Source organism: Notechis scutatus, chromosome 11, assembly GCF_049901735.1.
Source record: "Notechis scutatus isolate UNSWTSFEM ecotype Mainland chromosome 11, rNotScu1.2, whole genome shotgun sequence".
Lineage (NCBI taxonomy): Eukaryota > Metazoa > Chordata > Lepidosauria > Squamata > Elapidae > Notechis > Notechis scutatus.
The window spans coordinates 8,079,984-8,101,911 of NC_142019.1; the positions used below are offsets into that span (position 1 = coordinate 8,079,984).

At 42.4% G+C, this 21,928-nt stretch overlaps 1 protein-coding gene across 4 annotated transcripts in view; it reads right to left on the reverse strand.

Moving 5' to 3' along the window:
• Positions 1-21,928, reverse strand: part of MYO5A (myosin VA) — a 66,900-nt gene that overhangs the window by 10,780 nt on the left and 34,192 nt on the right. For 3 of the 4 annotated variants that reach the window (XM_026684114.2, XM_087972880.1, XM_087972882.1), the window contains 15 exons: positions 21,580-21,828; positions 19,611-19,704; positions 19,279-19,427; positions 18,444-18,557; positions 17,545-17,685; positions 16,677-16,730; positions 15,736-15,963; positions 14,045-14,145; positions 12,693-12,770; positions 9,537-9,735; positions 8,477-8,570; positions 4,998-5,144; positions 4,026-4,180; positions 2,341-2,430; positions 1,347-1,497 (listed from right to left, as the gene is read on the reverse strand). In XM_026684114.2, the coding sequence (XP_026539899.1) occupies positions 1,347-1,497; positions 2,341-2,430; positions 4,026-4,180; positions 4,998-5,144; positions 8,477-8,570; positions 9,537-9,735; positions 12,693-12,770; positions 14,045-14,145; positions 15,736-15,963; positions 16,677-16,730; positions 17,545-17,685; positions 18,444-18,557; positions 19,279-19,427; positions 19,611-19,704; positions 21,580-21,828 (2,044 nt within the window). The remainder of the gene's footprint in view (positions 1-1,346; positions 1,498-2,340; positions 2,431-4,025; positions 4,181-4,997; positions 5,145-8,476; positions 8,571-9,536; positions 9,736-12,692; positions 12,771-14,044; positions 14,146-15,735; positions 15,964-16,676; positions 16,731-17,544; positions 17,686-18,443; positions 18,558-19,278; positions 19,428-19,610; positions 19,705-21,579; positions 21,829-21,928) is intronic. The other variant, XM_087972881.1, reaches the window with a different exon arrangement.

The window sequence follows — 21,928 nt, forward strand, 5'->3', positions numbered from 1 at the left end:
CTGTCTCTCCCTAGGATCAAACTCCTAGCCTCCTGATTGTGAGGTGAGAGCTCCACCTCTAGGCCACCGCACCAGCAAGTCTTCTCCAAATGGCCAAAGATAAACCTGGAATAGGACAAGCCACCTCAAGGAGAGTTACCCAAGCACAGCACAGACTAGCTACTGTTGGAAAGTCCATAAGTGGGTCTTAAGAACCAGAAAACCTCTTTGGTGTCAGCCAGTTCTCAACAGCCACCTGGCATAGACATCATAAATACTGGTAGTCCTTGACGTGCGACCACAGTTGAGCCCAAAATTTCGGCTGCTAGGTGAGACAGTTGTAAAGTAAATCTTCCTTCCCCATTTATGACTGCAACTGTCATAAATATGAGTCAGTTGCCAAGCGTCTGAATTTTGATTACTTGACTATGGGGATGCAGAAATGGTTGTCAGCATGAAATATGATAAGGCCTTTTTTCAGTGCCACTGTAACTTTGAGCAGTCATTAAATGAACTGTTGTAAGTCGAGGACTACCTGTAGTAGCTATAGACAGCCACTGCTTGATTTGCTTAATAACCCTAAGCATAACAGATAATCAGAGTTGGAAGGGACCTTGTAGGTCATCTAGTCCAACCACCTGCCCAAGCGGGAGACCCTACACCATTTCTGACAGATGGGAGTCCAATCTCTTCTTGAAAGTCTCAAGTGATGATGTTCCCACAACTTCCAAAGGCAACTTCTGTTCCATTGGTTGATTGTTCTCACTGTCAGAAAGTTTCTCCTTATTTCCAGGTTGAATCTCTCCTTGTTCAGTTTCTATCCATTGTTCCTTGTCTGGCCTACAGGTGCTTTAGAAAATAGATTGACCCCCTCCTCTTCTCTGTGGCAGCCCCTCAGATATTGGAAGACCGCTATCCTGTCTCCCCTGGTCCTTCTCTTTACTAGACTAGCCAGGCCCAGTTACTTAACAGTTCATTGAACGTTTTATCCTCATCTGCTAATCATCCTGGTTGCTCTTCTCTGTACTTTTTCTAGAGTCTCAACATCTTTTTATAGTGTGGTGAACAAAACTGGATGCAGTATTCTAGGTGTGGTCTTACTAAGGCTTTATAGAGTGGCATTAGTACCTCACTTGATCTCGATCGTATCTGTCTGTTAATGCAATTTAAGATTGCATTAGCACGTAGCAAAATTAACCTCTGAACTCGGCTTACACAATTGACACAAAACAAAATTCTTTCATTGCATAGTAATATTGATGGACGCTATCAGAGAAAAATCCAAACGATGAAAATGACTTTCTTAATTAGAACCCCCCCAAAAATCTCCACTGGTTTTTCTCTCACGTCCTTCACTTTCGCCTTACCAATCATGGGCTGCAAAATATTCTCTAGAACTCGAACGAGTTGCTGGTAAATCTGGATGGCCAGGTCGCTTAATACTTGTCTGTACTCGGCAAGATCGAAATTAGTCAGGCAATGTTCGTTCTGACGAGTTGTGTTATGTTTCATAAACCCCTGAAGGCAGAGAGAAAGAATTTTCTTTTTACATTAATGTATTTTATGCTGTTGCATTCAAACAGGTGAGGAGGATAATGACTTAATTAAAAAAAATCCTTTGGGTGAAGAACAGTGTGGGTGTCATTCCCCTGTTGGAATCTGATTCCAAGGGGGGGGTCGAACAGCTGATATGGAGTGGGAGTGTGGCTCCAGTGGTTGTGGAGGAAACTGGGGAAGGGCACAGTCCGGCTGGGCATTCAGAGGAAGACCCAGGCCCACCCTCTCTTCATCCTAGGGCACGCAGGGAGGAACGGATAAGGGAGCAACGTGGGTTACGGTGGAGGAAAGGGCCCTGATCCCCTTCATTAGCTGCAGCTGGGAAAACAGGATTTTAAAAGGGCATTTGCACACAGCACCTTGCTGGAAGCGAAGCGTGAATTATCTTTGTTTGTCAAGTCTTATCTGGGTTCTGGCGTCCTCCCAACTCTGTGTGTTTCATTATCTTTTGAAGTCTTCAATTCCGTATCCTGCCCTGTCTCGTTAATTGCTGCAGCATGGTTTGTGTTGGTTTTTATTTATAATTTAGATGTACTTAAGGTTCGGACTGAATTTCTTCTGTTTAAAAACTGTTCTTGCGAGAGTTTTTTCTCCAGCCGATGAGTTTTAACTGGACATTGGGGGCCAAGTTGCAGTTATTAAAGGGATTTTACCTACTCTTGTGACCTTGTTGCTTTTGTGCCATGCCCCGGGTCATCGCAGTGGCTAACTTTCTTTAAGCCTGCTAGAGGAATGAGACTCACGCCCACTTCAAACCTCCAAAGCGCTTTCACCAATGGAAATAAACCAAAATGGAGAACTTACTTCTTCACCGCTATACTGCTTCAAACAATGCAAAAATCGGCATGTGTTGGATAGCCAGAAGGAGACCGTTTCAAAGTCATCGCCTCTTTTCTAAAAGCAAAAAAATACGAAATAATAATGAAAAGGCAGCGTGCATTAAAGGAGGTTTAAAACACAAGATTATTGATCATGGAACATTTATTTTACAAAATATAAAAGGTACAGCAGCACTTCTACCGGGTTCTGTGTGCCTCTCTTTGACTGGAGGTTCTCAGTCATCCAGGTCACGGTTATCCCAAAGGTGCTTTTTCAAAAAAGGCAGCTGGACTTTCGTTTTGTCTTCAAGACGTTTCGTTTCTCATTCCAAGAAGTTTCAGTCAGGACTGAAGAAGCTCCTTGGATGAGAGGCGAAATGTCTTCGAGGAAAAAACGAAAGTCCAGTTGCCTTTTTTTAAAAAAAAAAAAAAAAGCACCTTTGGGACTCTCTTTGAATCCATTTCTGCATCAGGGAATCTGTCATGCCCCTGGTGGAGACTGACTCTGAGGAAGAGGAGGAACAGCCAACAGGGAGTGGGAGTGTGGCTCCAGAGGTGGTGGAGGAGGCTGGGGAAGGGCAGAGGCCGGCTGGACAGTCAGAGGAGGACCCGGGCCCATCCCCTCTCCATCCTAGGGCACGCAGAGAGAAGAGGATCAGGGAAAAGTGAGGTCTACTCGGGAGATTACCACGTTCCTCCTCGTGGCTTGCAGCTGGGAGCTATGTATATAAGTTTGTAACTGCATAGCCAGAATTGCTGGAGTCAAATTTAGTGCTTCCTTTGAATGAGGTTTATCTTCGTTGGCGTTCTTCCCATGGACTCTCCCCGGTTATCTTCCTGGAATGTATGATTAATTATCTTGGTTTGCTTCGGAACTCTCATCAATGCAGTTTGTTTTGGGTTTCCTTTTGCCTCATAATATATTTACTTTTGTGACTTTAAACTGTGCCTAATAAAACAGTGAAGTTAAGTTGAAGGCATTACTGGACTTTAATGTATGTTTTGGGTTATTTTGAGAGACCACAGGTCATCACAGAATCTGTGCCATGAATGGAGATGAGGCTAGGTCAGTGATGGCAGACCTTTTTGTTGTGGTGTGCCGAAAGTGTGCGTGTGCCGGCACCCACAATGCAATGTGTCCCCCCCTGCGCATGTGCATGCAACACACTCCCCCTTATCTGCATTTTGCATGCGTGCGCCTCCCAGCTGATTTTCGGCCTCCCAGAGGCTCGAGGGAAGCCTCTGCAGCCTTTGGAGGCTGAAAAATGGGCCCATTTTTCGGCCTCCAAATACTTGAAGTGACTGGAAGTACCAGAAGTGACAAAACGGGCCTGTTTTTTGGCCTGCAAAGGCTGCAGAGGCTTCCCTCGAGCCTCTGGGAGGCCGAAAAAGGCCTCAAACTGGCTGAAACCAGTGGGAGGCGCATACATGCACAGTGCAGGTAAGTTTGGCTGGGGCTCACATACCCACACAAATGGTCCTGTGTGCCACCTGTGAAACCCGTGCCATAGGTTCGCCATCACGGGGCTAGGTTGTCCTTTATTATTCTAACAGAAAAATACTTTAGTTGCCTGATCGCGTTTTCATGACAGAGTCTGTATGATACAGAGCTCATCAACAGTATTTTTAATAAACTCCGGAGTGACGTTTCAATCGAAACCGTAAACTGACCTTCAAAATTTTTTTGATGCCGTTAATCGTAGAAGTCAGCAAGGACCTCACTTTTTGATCATCGTTAAGGTAGTCGGCGTGGCGGACGCACATGAACAAAATGTAAGCTGGCAGCCCTGGGATGAGATTTACTGCCACTCCACGAGGCTTCAGGTCTGAGGGAGGGAGAAGTCACAAAAAGGAATACAGGAATTTGTAGATCACTGTATTTAAAGGTAAAGGTTTCCCCTGTCCATGTCGTGCCTGACTCTAGGGGGCAGCGCTCATCTCCGTTTCTTAACCAAGGAGCCAGCCTTGTCCGAAGACATTTTCGTGGTCATCTGGCCAGCCAAAGGCACATAGAATGCTGTTACCTTCCCACCGAAGTGGTACCTATTTATCTACTTGCATTTGCATGCTTTCAAAGTGCTAGGTGGGCAGGAGCTGAGGTAAGGAATGGGAGCTGACAAGCTTTGAGCCATTGCGCCCCCTATATATTGCATCACTGTATTCAACATGCCCTAATAAAACAGCAGAGAGCCAGAAGTGGTTCAAGGGAACTAGGAAAATACGAGTTCTTGTCCTGCCTCAGGTGAGAAGCCGACTGCGACACCCGACCAGTGTCTCTTAGCCCCCAGAGAGAAGCAATAGCAACCCACTTCTGAAAAAGCTTGCCAAGAACTTGTCCAGATTGACTCAAAAGCAAAATAATTTTTTTAAAAAAGCCTTTTGAAGTAATACTACTTCTCTGTTCTTTTTAAATGGATGCTACTGATTCTATTCCAAGTTTGTTTTCCTTTGTGCAATCACCAATTTAAAAAAAAAATTACCTGGGCTTATTATAGAATAGAAGAGCATAAAGCTATTGAAGGAGAGAATGGAACCTGCTGTGCAGTAGACTTAACAATAAAATTGTACATAATGATTAAAAAAAAGGGCGTATGTTTGCAAAACCACCACACGGCGCATTTCGTAAGCCGAAAGGCCTCTCACCTAAAATAAGATTCTTAACGAGTTTGGGTTCATCCTCTTTCTTGTACTCTAACATTCCTTGGAAGTCTTTTTCTTTCCTTGGAATATTCACAGGATGTATTGGCTCGTCAATGATTTGTCCAGGTGAAATGTTCTCCATCTGGCCCACTAAATCAAGGAAAGGAAGAGGGAACAGGAGGTGAACAAAAGCTTGATTTGACCCAGAAAGGTGGCCCTGAACGGTGGAGTTTTCTTCCTGAGAGTTAAGGAATTAGTTACAATCCGTTAGGAGGTTGCTGAGAAAGCACACGTTGTTTATGAAGCACCCATAAAGCTCTACAACAGGTGTGTCCAAATTTGGCAACTTTTTAAGACCAGTGACTTCAGCTCCCAGAATTCCCCAGCTGGGAATTCTGGGAGCTGAAGTACGTAGTGACTCAGGTTGGTCACCCCTGGAAGGAAGGGAGGGAGGGAAGAGCAAGGAGAGAAGGGGAGGAGAGGGGAAGGAAGGGGAGGGGAGGAGAGGGGAAGGGAGAGGGGAGTAGAGGAGAGAAGGAAGGGGAAAGGAGGGGAGGAGAGGGGAAGGAAGGAGAGGGGAGGAGAAGGAAGGGGAGGGAGAGGGGAAGAGAGGGAAGGAAGGGGGGGAGGAGGGGAAGGGAGAGGGGAAGAGAGGGAAGGAAGGGAGGAGGAGAGGGAAGGGAGGGGAAGAGAGGAAGGAAGGGGGGGAGGAGAGAGGAAGGAAGGAGAGGGAGGGAAGGAAGGAGGAGAGGGGAGGGAAGGAAGGGGGGGAGGGAGGGGAAGGAAGGAGAGGGAGGGAAGGAAGGGGAGGGGAGGGAGAGGGGAAGGAAGGGGAGGGGAGGAGAGGGGAAGGAAGGAGAGGGAGGAGAAGGAAGGGGAGGGAGAGGGAAGAGAGGGAAGGAAGGGAGGGGAGGAGAGGGAAGGAAGGAGGGAGGAGAAGGAGGGGAGGGAGAGGGGAAGGAAGGAAGGGAGGGGAGGAGGGGAAGGGGAGGGAGAGAGGGGGAGAGAAGGGGAAGGAGGGGAGAGGAGAGAAGGAAGGGGAGAGGGGAGGAGAGGGAAGGAAGGAGAAGGGAGGAGAAGGAAGGAAGGAGAGGGGAGGAGGGGAAGGAAGGGGAGGGAGGAGAGGGAAGGGAGAGAGGAGGAAGGAAGGGGAAAGGAGGGAGGAGAGGGGAAGGAAGGAGAGGGGAGAAGAAGGAGAGAAGGAAGGGAAGGAAAGGGAGGGGAGGGAGAGGAGAGAAGAGAAGGGGAAAGGAGGGGAGGAGAGGGAAGGAAGGAGAAGGAGGAGAAGGAAGGGGAGGGAGAGGGCAAGAGAGGGAAGGAAGGGGAGGAGAGAGGGGAAGGAGAGGGGAGAGGGAGAAGGGGAGAGGGAGGAGAGGGAAGGAAGGAGAGGGAGGAGAAGCAAGGGGAGGGAGAGGGAAGAGAGGGAAGGAAGGGGAGGGAGAGGGGAGGGAAGGAAGAAGGGAGAGGAGGAAGAAGGGGGAGGGGAGGAGAGGGGAAGGAAGGGGAAGGGAGAGGGGAGCAGAGGGGAAGGAAGGGGAAGGGAGAGGGGAGCAGAGGGGAAGGAAGGGGGAGGAGAGGGGAGGAGAGGAGAGGGGAAGGAAGGGGAATGGAGAGGAGAGGGAGAAGAAGAGGGAGAGGAGAGATCTATAAAACTCTCTTAAGGAAATACTGGAAACAATCATTTTGGGGAGGGGAGAAGTGCTAAAGGAATGCCCTCACCAGAAGAGTTAAAATCAAAAATATGCTCTGGAATGCTGATCAGCTAGAAACTGAACCTGGCTTTGTGTCAGCCTACGACAATAAATACAACACACAGCAACCCTGGCTGAGGTTAGCCGGCAGCAGATCAATAACAGAAAGCTTCTAGAATCCGGAGTTTCTACATAGCTCTGACATTTTCCCGGTCTGCCCGCATACCTTGTTGAATTCAGGAGCTGAAACACAGACGTGCATACTCGCCAGCACAGCGTGGCATTTAGCGTGGCAAAGGGAAGGCAATGATTTGATCTCGGCCACTCCTTTAATGTAATCTTTAAAAGAGCCCTTTACCCCCACCCTCAGGTGTGTGGTTGGGAAAATGCCTTACGAAGGGCGAAATCCAACCAGGTGAAGAACACAGACTGGGTTATGAAGCGAACCAGGAGCAAACCTTGGGAACAGTTTCATGAGATTGCCTTAGGTGGCAAAACACGGCCTCTAGTCTTCTAAGGAGATTAATTAGTTGGGAAAGCATCATTCTCTCCTGCACCAGTATTTCTTTAGTTTTATTCTTTTATTTATTTATTAAGTTTGCCCATTTCGCCACCACATGGTTTGCTCCCCACTCCCTTCTAACACTGATGATGTTACCCAGTTGCCTCTCATCTGCACCTCTATAACTGTCTGGTTTGGTTCTGCAAGCCAACAAGACAGACACAGACTCCGGAGTGTAATTAGGACTGCAGAAAAAACAATTACTACCAACCTGCCTTCAATTGAGGACCTGTATCCTGCACGAATCAAAAAGAGGGCTGTGAAAATATCTACAGACCCCTCACATCCTGGACATAAACTGTTTCAACTTCTACTCTTAAAACGACTCTAGAGACTGAGCACTGCACACCAGAACAACTGGATTCAAGGACAGTTTTTTCCTGAACACCATCACTCTGCTAAACAAATAATTTCCTCAACACTGTCCAAATATTTACAAAGTCTGCATTATTATTACTATTAATCCTCCCATCTTTCCTTTTACCCATCTCCTCCCACTTGTGACTGTATGACTGTAACCTTATTGCTTGTACCCTAATGATTTTTTATTGTTTCCTGGTATGATTTGATTGCTTATTGTACCCTATGAGTATCATTTAAGTGTTGTACCTTATGAATCTTGACTCTCGACGAATGTATCTTTTCTTTTATGTACACTGAGAGCATTTGCACCAAAGACAAATTCCTTGTGTGTCCAATCACACTCGGCCAATAAAAGAATTCTATTCTAAATTCTATTCTATTCTATTCTATTCTATTCTATTCTATTCTATTCTATTCTATTCTATTCTATTCTATTCTATTCTGTAATGAAATGTCAGCAAGAAAACAACCAAGAAGCACTGAAGATCCCACAGTTTAGCCCTGAGCTACAAATATTCTCCTTTATCGGAAATTCTATCTTATGTAGTTGCTACAAGGGAAAGATCCAAAACTCAATATATTACTTTTGTAACCTCTAATAAACAAAATTCAAGAGAACAGGAGTGCAAAAACAAAAACAAAACCTCAAAACAATGCTGCCATCTATTTTCTCTTAACCAGCTGGCACACAGCTCCTAGGACAACCTGTGCAGCTCCTTCAATGTATCCAAACTTAATTATTATTGCAGAATACCACTGTATTTTTCATGAGCAACTTCAGGAATCTTTGTCTCAGACAGATAAAAAGGTATGTCTGTATTTAATATTTAGAAGCAGAAAATTTTGACCGCAGGTAAGTACTATACCTTCAAGCTCATCAATTTTTTTGGCAAAAACTTTCAGCTGCTTTTTCAGTTTCCGCACCGTCTTGTCCTGCTTCTCCATCTGTTCCATTAAATCCTACCCAACAAAATTGAGGACAAAATGGGTGAGAGGCTAAAAAAAAGGACCAGAAAAGCAACAGACAAAACAGAAACCAGTGCTGTTAGTGCTGCAAGAGAAAACTCAGGACACCTGGAAGGCAATGCCACCATTTGGCTAATATTGGCAAGCCTGGCGTTTTTATATAAAAATCTTTTGCTTTCTAAGAGAGAGACTGAAATGCATGCAGCATGACAGAGGATTTATGTGACCTCGTTCAAGAGATGCAACAAATCCTGTATCCTGGTTTCTGGCAGATTCTCTCCCACAGGGCTTAAGGGGATTGTAGCACCTGGTAGTCATCATTAAACCTTCAGGAACATTTGGCAGACTTCAGGCCTGTTCCTATTCTGGATAGATTTGCCGAGACAAAAATAATCTGGTCCTTTCCATACTGTTTTTATCGTAAGGTTAGTGAAGTTCTACTGGAATATTGCAGTAGAAAAGCAGGCCCGGAAGAGAGAATTTAAACATGATGTTCTCTTATGCCCATTTTCTTATGTCTCACTCGATCCTCCCAACGACCAGCCATGCTTAACTGGGAATTCTGCATGCAGCAGTCTCCCAAGATTTCTGGAAGGTCATAGCTTGTGGGAAACTACTCCCAGGTTCCTCCAAGGTATTGCATGAAAATTAGTGAGCTGCAGATGCTTTGTTGGGATTCGTGCACATGTTGCAACTAACTGAATACACACCTAATTTGATGCTTTAAAAAAAGTAAAGAATATAAAGCCTTAGAACAGAGGTCTCCAAACTTGGCAACTTGAAGACTTGTGGACTTCAACTCCCAGAATTCTCCAGCCAGAGAAAGGAGGCCTCAAGCTCAGCTGAGAAAGTCACGGCTATCAACAAGGCTTTAAAAAATCTCCTTTCTTTGTCCTCTTCCCCGAAACCTTGGAAGTACAGCTGGGTTTTTCGGACTACTGAGTTATGAAAAGTCCTTACCAGGTTTTCATTGGTCAGACGGGTGATTTCATGCTGCAGGCTGGCCTCTATTCGGGCTTCTGGGGGCAGCTGGAGGTTCTGGGCCAGCAACTGCTGTTGGCGGTTGTTCTCCTCCTTCAGACTCTGGATCTCTCCACGGAGGGCCCCCAGATCATTCTCATGGCTTCTCTTCTGAGCCTGCAGCTGAGATTCCAGAAGCCTACAAGAAGCCAATTGACGAAGGCCAAGAGGGAAGAGAAAGTCAGGAAGAAGAAGAAGAAGAAGAAGAAGAAGAAGAAGAAGAAGAAGAAGAAGAAGAAGAAGAAGAAGAAGAAGAAGAAGAAGAAGAAGAAGAAGAAGAAGAAGAAGAAGAAGAAGAAGAAGAAGAAGAAGAAGAAGAAGAAGAAGAAGAAGAAGAAGAAGAAAGAAGAGGAGGAGGAGGAGGAGGAGGAGGAGGAGGAGGAGGAGGAGGAGGAGGAGGAGGAGGAGGAGGAGGAGGAGGAGGAGGAGGAGGAGGAGGAGGAGGAGGAGGAAGAAAAAGAAATAAACCAGCACATGTTAAAGACTTTCTCATCACAGATTGGGCATTTCAATTGCTGCTGATAGGAGTAAGCGACCGACTGATCAGGGAAAGAAAGAAAGCCAGAAGAAGGTTCTTTAAACCCTTTTGAGTGTCTTGAGGCTGAAACTTTGCTTGACTTGACTATGGAGATTGAGTCAACCTGGTCATAGTTGTCCCAAAGGTGCTTTAAAAAAAAAAGACAACTGAACTTTGTTTTTCCTCAAAGATGTTTCACTTCTCTTCCAAGAAGCTTCTCTGAGAAACGAAACGTCTTCAAGGGAAAGAAAGTCCAGTTATCTTTTGAAAAAGCACCTTGGCTTGACTGACTTCACCCATGCAGCAGAACTAAGGCTGATTCTGCACAAGCATGTTTGGGCATTCAGGTTTTCTTTCCAAAATAGCTGAATTACAAAACTACGAAGCAGGTCGATCCTTCTGGAGAGCTGTTTCTCAATCTCAGCCAGGTTAACATGTTCCAGCTTCTAAAATTCTCCTCCTAGTAATTCTAGATGCTGAACTCCACGCAAAGCTTAAGGCTGGTGTAAATGCTACTTTACAGCCACATCTATTGCAAAGAGGACAATTTGGGGGAAGTCTATGGGGCACTATTGGGAGGGCAGAAAATCTACAATTGGCAACAATTAGTTAACAGGATTGCATATACCATCTAACTGAAGTTTATTACATATAAATACAATTTGGTGACTGCTACCTTTTTATCATCCTAGGGAATATTTCGATTTTCTGTCTCAAGACACCTAACATCTTAGGCTAATGCTGGTCCCTAAACCCCAGTGAATTATTAAGTAACCCTAGCCCTTAAAGAGTCCTACAATTGGTTTCCTATAAGCAAAAGGGACAAATAAATTTATTACGGTGAAGATGTATTTATTAAGCAGTTTCTACTCTTCGGGATTACTCTGCTCAGAGTAGAAACAGAAATATCCTAACTAAAGCAAAAAATAACCCACATGGATCAGAGGCTTTGAAAGATTTTCAGAGCTTTGGTTTTAAAAGGGATATTATTGCAGATCCAATATCAGAGAAACTAAATAAAGAGGGGGAGGAAATCCTGTGCTACTAATTCAACGTACAACCTTGGGCAGGTGAACCAAAGATTGATTCACCTTATGTCAATTGTGAGAGGAAACAAATAAATACATACATACAAAGAATAAATAATCATTATCAACGCTAGCACTGCATTTCCTACAAACAGGTGCTATCTCAACTATCTAGACACAGTCTTTCAGGGTTTAAATATGTCTAAGCAGATCAGCTAAGAGCTACATTGACTAAGCACATGAAGGTAAATGGGGATAATTTACCTTCCGTTTCTTTGCCATTTGCTCTAGAACCTTCCAGCAATTCTACAACACGGGGACAAAGAAACAAAAAGCTGCAGAGCCACCTTTCCCTCTGCTTTCCCTGCAGCGTAGACCAACCCCCCCCCCCCAAGTTAGCTTCTTGCAAACTTACAAAAAGATGCAGTTAATTGTACGTGTTTTGTTAGCAGTACAAGAAAAGGAAAGAGACCGGTTAAGTTGGCATTCTTGGCAAAAGTAGCATTTTGAGTGTTGTTTGATTGAGCTAAAAATGAAACTTTCATTATCACTTGGCTACAAAAATAGCACAAAACAGGAAAGTTTTAGAGAATATAGATGTATATTTAAAATCTGACTTCCCCATTCTCCAATAAGTAGATGCATTCAGTGGCTATATTTACAGAACAGGGTGCACATACTGTGTTGAGATCATTTTCAAAGTGGCCTAAATCTGATTTTTTTTTGGAAACGGTCTGCAGAATAGCTACAGTATTTGGAATGACTTAAACTGACAAGCAAATAATAGGTTTAATTACTTGCATGTTTCATTCCGCTAATCTTAGGATAGGTACAGGACTATGCGTTTTGAACTTTATCTTTCTGTTTTTAGACTATGCATTCTTTTTGGGAGATCAATAACTAAGTTTGGTTCGCCATCTTTTCTAGCTGACACCAAGATTTCAGGGACTCTCTAAGAAATAGGTCCACTTAATACTGCAAAATCCCCATAAATTGTAATAGCAGATACTGTAGTTCCTCTGTCTATTAAATATTTTGATGGAGATCATCCAGGCAGCGAAGCCAGCAGAACAAACAAAAAATTCACCTTCTTTCCAAATAAAGAAACAAAATTCCATATGAGAAGAACGTGTTAATTAATGTCAGAACAACAAGACTTTGTCCTCTAGTAGAAAACATAGACAGATTTTGTATTTATTGGCTGTGTTGGACTTCTTTCCATCATATCCACACTTGTCCTATCCTGATGAAGTTCCCAACTTATAAATGGATTCTGCTGCTTCTTTTAAAGTTTTACACAAGTCAGAAGATTCCTAGGCATGTCAGTCCTAATGCTAGATTTCTTTCTAATATGAGGCTTAGATGCCCAAAGCCCTATTGAGCCAGGCAGTATGTCAATCTTATTAATACATAAATGCACACTCTTCTTTCTCTTCCTTTAACAAACACCTTTGGATCGAATTGCCAAAAGCAGCCCCACAGCATGTTAGTGACACAAGAAGGCAAGAAAGAATGCAACAACAACACCCCCATCCTGAGAAATCTGGTAACCTGTTGGCTTGTTTCAGCCCTTCATATACCAGCCACAGTTCGCCATCCTCGTTCAGCAAATGACAGTCTTGAGGTGATCTTCCAAGCAATTTTTTTTTTAAATGCAGAAACAAAAACAAAAAAGTGATGGAAATGATGGGACATGTTATGTAAAAGGACAATGCAAGCTGAAGAGTGTAATTAGGAGACAAAAAGAAGTATTCTTTTTTTGGTCTCAGTAAATATTAATTCCAAGCTATTTACTCATCCGATGTCGTAAAGATCCTAATACCTAAATTTAAACAAAAATGCAACCTTCCTAACTTGTATTTGTGTAATCCTACCTAAATCTATTGATTTCACTGGGACTTCCTCCAATGTGAATATAGAACTATATATCGCTTCTATTACTATAGAAGTAACACAGTTGTAAAAGATAACCTGAGTACAATCCAGTTGATAAGATGTGTTCAGATAAAGCTGCTTTATTCCAGATTCATTAAACCCAAACAAATAAGCCACATTTTTATTAGATCCAGATAAGAAGGATTTTACACAGCCCAAATAACTGAAGAAGGGAAGAATCTTCTCAGAGGTATTTATTCACTGTGACAGGAGGCTAATGTAATATTTCTGGGCAATAATGCCAATCAGAAAGTATTTTCACTGCTGTTCTGCTTAAGGGCAGGTCTGATACTGCAACCAAAGTTGGCAAGAAAGAGCACCAGTACCCTACATTATCTACCAGCTTCTTTCTATCCATGGAACAATTTTTCATTTTAAAATAGTTTTTTTCCCCCTTTGTACGAACAATGCTGAGAGATGAAAATCAAGGCACAGCATTAAGCTGTATTTTTACAAGAGGGTTTAGCAAATTTCAGAATAGTGTATCAAAACCACAAAAGGCTTTTCAAACATCAAATTCAAGCTTATTTGAGGTTTATTTTCCCATGAAAGCTGAAGGCATTAAAACCATCTTGCTCTTTAGAGAGATTCAAATTAAAGGACCCAAAATGTACACGTTTAAAAATCAAGATTTATGGACTGAAAATGCTGGAGGTGTGTAAAAGGTTTTGAATTCAAAATACCCTGTTTGGAGCTTGAAGCAATTATCCCATATTCAAGATGGGCTGTTATGGTCCTTTTGGAAGCGGTTTAGGGCTCAGGGTGTTAAATCTTAAGTTACAAGCACTTCCAAATACGCTGTTTCAAATGCTAAATGGGACTTTTCACATTCAAAATAGCTCAACAATTGAAATGTTCTGTACATTTCATAAGGTTGGAGAGGAGGAGGATGGGAGACAAAAAGACAGAGAAAATAGAGATAATAATTAATGTTGGGAGACAAAAGTTCAAGATTTTTAGTAATGTACCTGTTTGTCTCCTTCAGGCCAATATAAGCTTGAGCGATCTCTCCTTTGTCCTTCAACTTCTGAACATCTTCCAGAAGAATTGTAGAGTCTGTCATGGTGTTCTGAGAATAATCAATGGTAGGACAAATGAGAACGATTCAATAGTACATGCTTAAGTACAGGATTGTCTCAGCAGCAAATAAACTGTGCAATGCAATCATTATTTAGTTATCATTAATGTAGACTTGTCTACGCTGCTCTTCCAGAGGAGTTGCTAAAGCAATTTGATCTAAGTGCATTGGCCCAACATCAAGAGGTGGCTTGAGTCCAAATCTTAATTGAGTCATGAACTTCCCTAGCTGATCTTTGGCCCAATCATGCACTCTGTCTCAATTACATATCCCAGGGCTGTTTCAAAGCTGTGACAGATTCAGCAACACAATAAAAAAAAAAGTTCCTTGATATAGGAGAAATGATAGCAGAACTGGGGTGTGTGTGTGTGGAGTGAAAAGGGGGAATCAGCCTAAAATGTCTATGTAGTCGCAAGAGAAATAAGTTCAACCCCTTCCCCTCAAGTGCTGCAGAGCCTTATTTAACTTTTAGCAGGTATTGACCGTTAGTTGGGAAGATTCCTGCGCATAGGTTTTAAGCAATAGATCAGCTTCACTGAACCTTTGTGTGTGGACCTGATCTTTCTTGTATAGCTAAAGAGCTTTAAGGGGAACTTATTTTTCTTTTGGAGATTCTTATTTTAGGAAAGCTACTGCCAAAGTAAAAATAATAATAATACCACAATTATAATGTACTGCAGATCAAAACATCCCTTGTTCCTTTCGTGGGCTCACTTCAGTGGCTTGTTTGAATGCATTTAATATGGACACATGGCAAGTTACGAGGGTTCCAGCATTAAGAAATAAAATTATGTGCTGCAGCAACGTTACCTTATCATCCTGGTAATCCATGTGCAAGCAGGAAAATAAAGAGACAGGCTAGTTATCTAACACACATACTCATTGATTAAAGCTGACTGATGAATAAATGCAACTGCATCAGTTGCTATCCTAACACATTTCAAAGGAAGCCGTTTCTTGTTGGAGATTGCTAATCTCTAAAACAGGGGTCTTGGCAGCTTTAAGACTTGTGGACTTCAATTCCCAGAATTCCCCAGCCAGCATGACTGGCTGGGGAATTCTGGGAGTTGAACTCCACAGATTTTAAAGTTACCAAGGTTGGACATCCTTGCTCTAAAGCAGGGGTGTCCAACCGTGGCAACTTTAAGACTTGTGGACTTCAACTCCCAGAATTCCTCAGCCAGCTTTGCTGGCTGAGGAATTCTGGGAGATGAAGTCCACAAGTCTTAAAGTTGCCAAGGTTGGACACCCCTGCTCTAAAGCTTCAGAAAGGCCATTTCAGATGACTGTGGTAAGCAAATGGTAAGGAACTGGGCATGCTGGCCCCCCTCCCTTCCAAAAGGCCATAAATTAACGCAACAGTTGATGAACGACGTACTCGATGGTGAGAAGGAATAGCTTTCTGCAGTGCAAGAGTTTACACACGTAGCCTGCGCCGCTCATGAGCCATAGAAGAAAATCCATGCTAGTTATTTGGCTTGATTGTGGATTGTACTTCGGGAGAAAAGAAGCAACGTAACCTGCCCTCGTACTACCTAACGTGAATATGGATGACACAACCAGTTTTGTTTCTGTGTTCACCTTGAACGGCACTGCTTCCTTCTGGCTCATCAGCTGAGACCTCAGGATGAGAACTTCCTCCTTGCGGACCTCCAGCTCCTCACTGACCGAGGTCATCTGGTCCAAAAGGACCCTGTATGCGGGGGCACCAGGCATCGTGACATCCGGAGCATTCTTTTCCATCAGGGCCTTCCTCAACTCGTTCAATTCGTTCTTTAGTTTCTTATTCTCTGACTCGAGCTCTTGACGCTGCAGGGTATCAGGTGGGAAGAAACAATAAAAACAATTGTCCTCATTCACCAACGGTCCTAGTTCAAATCAAGATCAAGGCAAAGAAGCCAATTTTAGTTACTGATGGGTTTGATAAAATATCTCACAAATGAAGGTCTACTTTAATCCAGGTGAAACCCCTGTGCTTTCCATTTAAAGAATTCTATGAATTGGTGGACTGATGAGGTCAGGAGAGAGCCGTCTTTGTGTATGCGTTGTCTGTTTTTTCCCCCCACTAAAGAAATGGCAGCCAGTGAAAATATTCAGAGTGGAAACACTTTAAACCAGGGTTTTTCAAACTTGGCAACTTCAACGGTGTGTACTTCAATTCCCAGAATTCTCCAGCCAGCCAGGATTCTCAGAGTTGAGATCCACATATCTTAAAAGTTGCTAAGTTTGAAAAACAGTGACTTAAAATATGCCTAGAGTGGAAAAGTAGTCCAGAAATGTTGGTACTTCCAGATCCACTGATGATGCATCACAAATTCCACGTACTTTTGTGACTGTGTCTCAGGCTAATAACTGAAATAACCAAATCACTACTGGCTTTCAGATTCCATTTATGCTTGTACCATAGTATGTACATGAAGCATTGGGACATTTTTTTTTTAAAAAGTTCAGTAAATATCATTTAAATCTGTTTTTCTAATTTAGCCTATTTCAGGGATCCGAAGTACAATATTTTTTACAACCTTAAGCGATTCGTATTCCAGTTCTGCTCCTCTCATCTGAGGCCTTTCTTCCTCCTGGAAAAATTTAAAGTACAAACCAAAATATTGCATTTTTAGAAACAGAACAATTTCAGGCATTATCAAGAATAAATGGGTATTTCAGTGAAGTCCCTGTATTCATTTTGAGATAATTAGTAATGTTTATTTATTGTTTAAAGGTTTTAAGAATGGACTGAATTCTACAGCCAAGCCAAGAGAGATAGATAGGGGACTGATTTTCAAAAGGTTACAATTACTAAAAGCATCACTGGTAGCTCTGCTGACTGTCTCAACAACATTAAGATAACAAGTTAAAAACTAGATTAAAACAACTTTTAAAGTTTGTAAGGTCATGAGACAAAATACCATAAGAAAAAAAAAAATTCTGCCTTGCTTCTAACATCAATGGATCAAACCAACAAAAATTAAGGCGTGGACAATTACAAAATTAAGGCGTGGACAACTGTTTTGTGTGTTCCTTAGTTACTTTCGGAATTTTGAGGAGACTTTGGTGCTCTCTGTGCTTGGTTGTTTCCTTGCAGACATTTCATTACCCAGCTAGATAACAACATCAGTGCTAGAACGGAGTGGTGTTTATGCTAGCCCTTCTAGCACTGATGATGTTACCTAGTTTGAGTCAGGAAATGTCTGCAAGAAAACAATCAAGCTCAGAGAGCACCAAAGACCCCTCATTTCAACCCTGAGTTGCCAATATTATCTTGTATTGTTTTCCTCTGGAGGGAATCATGGATCTACTTCCCACCGGCTGAATGGAATATCATTGCTGGCATGGATCCCAACCGTCCCCCCATCACCTGGACTAGAAGATGCGTGATCTTTTCCATCTTACCTTGGCTTTGGCCCGGAGAACTTGGTCCTCCTTCTTCTCTAGCTCATCCTGCAGGGACTGCTTTTCCAGCTCCAGCTCCTTCACTCGTTTTTGTAGTTTGAGGAAGAGAGACATGTCCAAAGGTGCCTTTTCACTTGGTTCCTGATTTAGAGGGCAAATGGGGAAGGGTGGAGATCAGAAAGTTTCCCAGCTACTGGAAGGAAGGGCAGATCTACACAGTGTTTGCTACCATTAAGAAAAACATGAAAGCATATGGAAATAAGGACTTTCAGGAAAACAGGGCCCACAATGTAGAGGACCAACTCGTGGCAGCAACATTGGAGCAGTAGCTGAAAATCTCTGTAAGGAAAAAATCCCAAGTTGGCTTTAAATGAGCACGTCAACATGCAAACTGAATGGAAAAGTTAAGAATAAATGAAGAGAATGGGATGGGGAATGTATATATTTTACTTGTTTAAAAGAGCTGCATACGGACGTTCCAATTTTTTTTCAAATTGTTATTGTAGAAGTAAAAAAAAATTCAAAAGGTCAGTCTGATAAACAAAGCTAATTTCAAAAGTATTGGTCCTAAAGCTTTAAAAAAAAATGAAATCTAGTACACAATTCAAGGTCCACAAAGATGATGACTTTCTGCCTTATTTTTATGGAAAGAAAAAACAACAACAGGTTGACAGTTAAGACTCCAATACAAATTATGAACACACGAACTTCTTGCCACTTTCTGATATTGAGATGTTTTTAAATCACAGCTTAAAAATTTGACTCAGCCATCAAGTACTTGATATATAGAACATTTCTGGATATTCAAAAATGATCTCCAGAACTGATGAGATGATGACAAGATCTGCATCCTGAGCAAGGAAACTCCCAAACAAATCACAAACATTTTCCAACCATACCTCTGTTCTCATTGGAAAGTCCTCAGCCTCAGCGATCTCAGAGCTGTAAGTATATTCTGATTCATTGCTACTATGGGTGGAATCCGTTCTCTTGTGCCCCGGTTTGGAAATACTCTGGGAAGGGAAGGAGAGCCAGCATTAACTTTGGTGCTTCTATGAGCTAAAGGTTTCCTGCGCATTCATTGCTTCATCTCTTGGAGAGAATTTAGAAAAGTTATAGAGAAAAATGAAAGCTATTTGATAAATAAAATCAGACGGAGAAGCAGCAAAAAGGAAGAAGATTCAGGATGCCCTCCTTATTCACTACATTCACAATTTGTTTGATTGATTGATTGATTGATTGATTGGTAAAGGGAGAGTGATAGAGATAGAGAGATAGAGAAGATAGATAGATAGATAGATAGATAGATAGATAGATAGATAGATAGATAGATAGATAGATAGATAGATAGATAGATAGATAGATAGATAGATAGATAGATAGATAGAGAGAGAGAGAGAGAGAGAGAGATACTGTAGATAGATAGATAGATAGATAGAGATATAGATAGATAGATAGATAGATAGATAGATAGATAGATAGATAGATAGATAGATAGATAGATAGATAGATAGATACCGTGGAGATAGATAGATAGATAGATAGATAGATAGATAGATAGATAGATAGATAGATAGATAGATAGATAGATAATAGATAGATAGATAATAAAATTTATAGGATGCCCATCTTACCTAAGGGTAATTATGTACATTCCCATTTCCCTGGAGCTATAGGAAAGCATCTATTCCCAAACCCAAATCTGATATTGAATTTGCCACCTGGTCCACTCACCTCCATCAGCCTCATCTCATCTTTCAGGTCATCATATCGCTCTTCCAACCGGCTGAATTCTTGGAGCAGATTCTGATACCTCTGCCTTTCATTGTTCAGGTCGAGATCCAATTGTTTTGTCTCCTCTAGATGTTTTTTCTCCATGACCTCTGCAAACAAGAAGAAAAAAATCAAAGCAGGACTTCACCCCTTGCTTTCTCTCTGCAAGTGAGAAATTCCCTATTTTCCCAGCATTCCCACATTCAGTTCCACAGGCCTATTTAAACACAGAAACTAGTTTTTTTTTTGTTTTTTTTTAAAAACCAGTCAGTAAATTCCAGAGCTGAGCTTACCTGTAATTTCTTTGGCCTGGTTTTGGATGCGGCTATTCAGGTCATCCTTCTCCTCTTTAAGAAGTGTGTTTTGCTCTTTTAGTTCCAGCACCAGCTAAAAAAAAAAAGGTTGGAAAGGATAGTTTTGTAATGCTCTGGCAATAAATCTCTTTCTATATGAGTCCAATTAAATTAGTTGCTAAGTTTATAACCAGGCTGCTGATAATTGTTATCAAAGTCTTATCTATACACAATATTTCACTTAGTCTAGGACAGGGGTCTCCAACCTTGGCAACTTGTGGACTTCAACTCCCAGAATTCCTCAGTCAGCTTTGGGATTCTGGGAGTTGAAGTCCACAAGTCTTAAAGTTGCCAAGGTTGGAGACCCCTGGTCTAGGACAGTGTGTCAGCGGGATCTCCAGCATGGGATTCTCCTTTGATGCATGCTTGCTATTGGCTGCCATAGTAATGGGGAAGGGATGGCTTGGCATTTGGGGTTGGGAAGTGAACTGGTTGAGGTGAAGTCCCATGTGAACTAAAAGGGAGATATGCTCTCAAGAATGATTGCGCTGCTGAGAGGAGTTGTTTACACCCTGTCAAGGCCAACCGTCCTAGGACTCCAGGTGGGCTGAATACCTGACAATGAGCTTCACACACCATCACACTGGACGTCGATTGGACACTCAGCATATACCCTGGCGGGAAGGATTGGGGGAAACTTTCCACCTGTAACTTTCTTATGCTTTTTGAATCAGATCTTGCCTTGCTTTTGCTGCTAGCATTTCGAACTCAGCAAAAGTACCCCTTTCTCTATTCCAATGGAGTCAGGGGTTTCTTTCTTGGATTTTAGAAGGGAGGCAGGCCTGACACCGTGGTTCTAGACTTTTTCTTCACCCCATGACCCCGAGACTTAACTCAAGATTTAAATCGTAACCGTTCTTCAAGCCTTTGTGGAGCCCCTTGTCAGCTTTGGAAGGCATATTTTACTCAGAAGTAAACATTTCAGTGCCTGGGAATTTGGGAGGGGGGAATCTTATGGAAAAGTGGAAGTTTAGACATAAAAAACATTCTTCTTCTGAAGACTTATTTATAAAACAATAAGAAAAACTAGTGTAATAGACATACTGAATATTGCTTATATTATATATATGGGAATGTGATTATTATTATATTGTTATACTGTTAAGAAAAATATTATTAGTAATTGTTAAGCACATGAAATATGTACCTAATCGATTGAAATGGAGTGGATTTACTGTATGTTAAAAATAAATAAAAAATAATTAAGAAAAAACATTCTTCTTCTGAGTCAAGGTCAAGCTATCCTGCACCTGGGAAAGGAGTGGTTTGAGGAAGGTCTCCAGTTGGGACGGTTGATGATTGGACCATGTGATGGACCGATGGGTACAGGGGATGGGATTTGGAGATGTTAATTATTCAGGAAAAACCAGGAACTCTCAGATTCAGGTTTTCCCAGATGTGCCAACTCTAATTTACACGGAACTTTGAGAAAATGCTGGTCTCGGAGTTCGTTGTGTTGGAGTTTGTTACTTGGAATGCTGACACTCCTGTGATGACATCATGGGCCCCCCCTCAGAAGTCCATGGACCACAGGTGGGGAACCACTGATCTAGGACATTAGATCAGACTTGCTCAGGCTGGAGTCTTCCATTAACATGAACCCCAGCCAGCACTATTAAGCTGCCTCTGCGGGGGGAACGACGGGGGACGGACTGATTTACAATATATGAGTCTGCTGAGTTTTGATGAAAAGGACAGATAGGGTAAAATGGTTTTTTTTTTAATGTAACTTTGATGAAACTGGTCTACTCAAGCTACAAGCTGAAGCCAACTGGGAAGAGATAGGAGCAAAAGTGTGGAGAATGGAACTGATGCGCACACATGTGGGTGTGCATGTGCACAAACACACACATACGCACCATGTTGCTTTCATCAGCAATACTTAAAAGTGGAACCGAACGATTTTTACCTTGTCTGTTTCTTGTTTATAGAGATCCGCCTTTTCTTTGATCGTTTTCTTCTCCGTCTGGATCTGTTCCAGCTCTTTCCGCAGCCTGCCAATCTCCTCTTGAAGGCTAATGAGGCGATTGGTGGCGTTCTTGGCCTCTTCTTCGCTCATCCGAAGCCTCTCTATGTCATTCCGCAGCTTCTCCGTCTCAGAAGTATAAGCTGCCTCTAAGCTAGTTAGCTTCTCAACCAGGGACCTGGAGTCTCGTGTCTGAACAAAAAACCCAAAGACTGCAGGTCAATCATTAGAAGATGACAGATGCAGGCTAAATAGTTATGGATCATCTTGTCTCCTTAGGTCCTCATTTAGC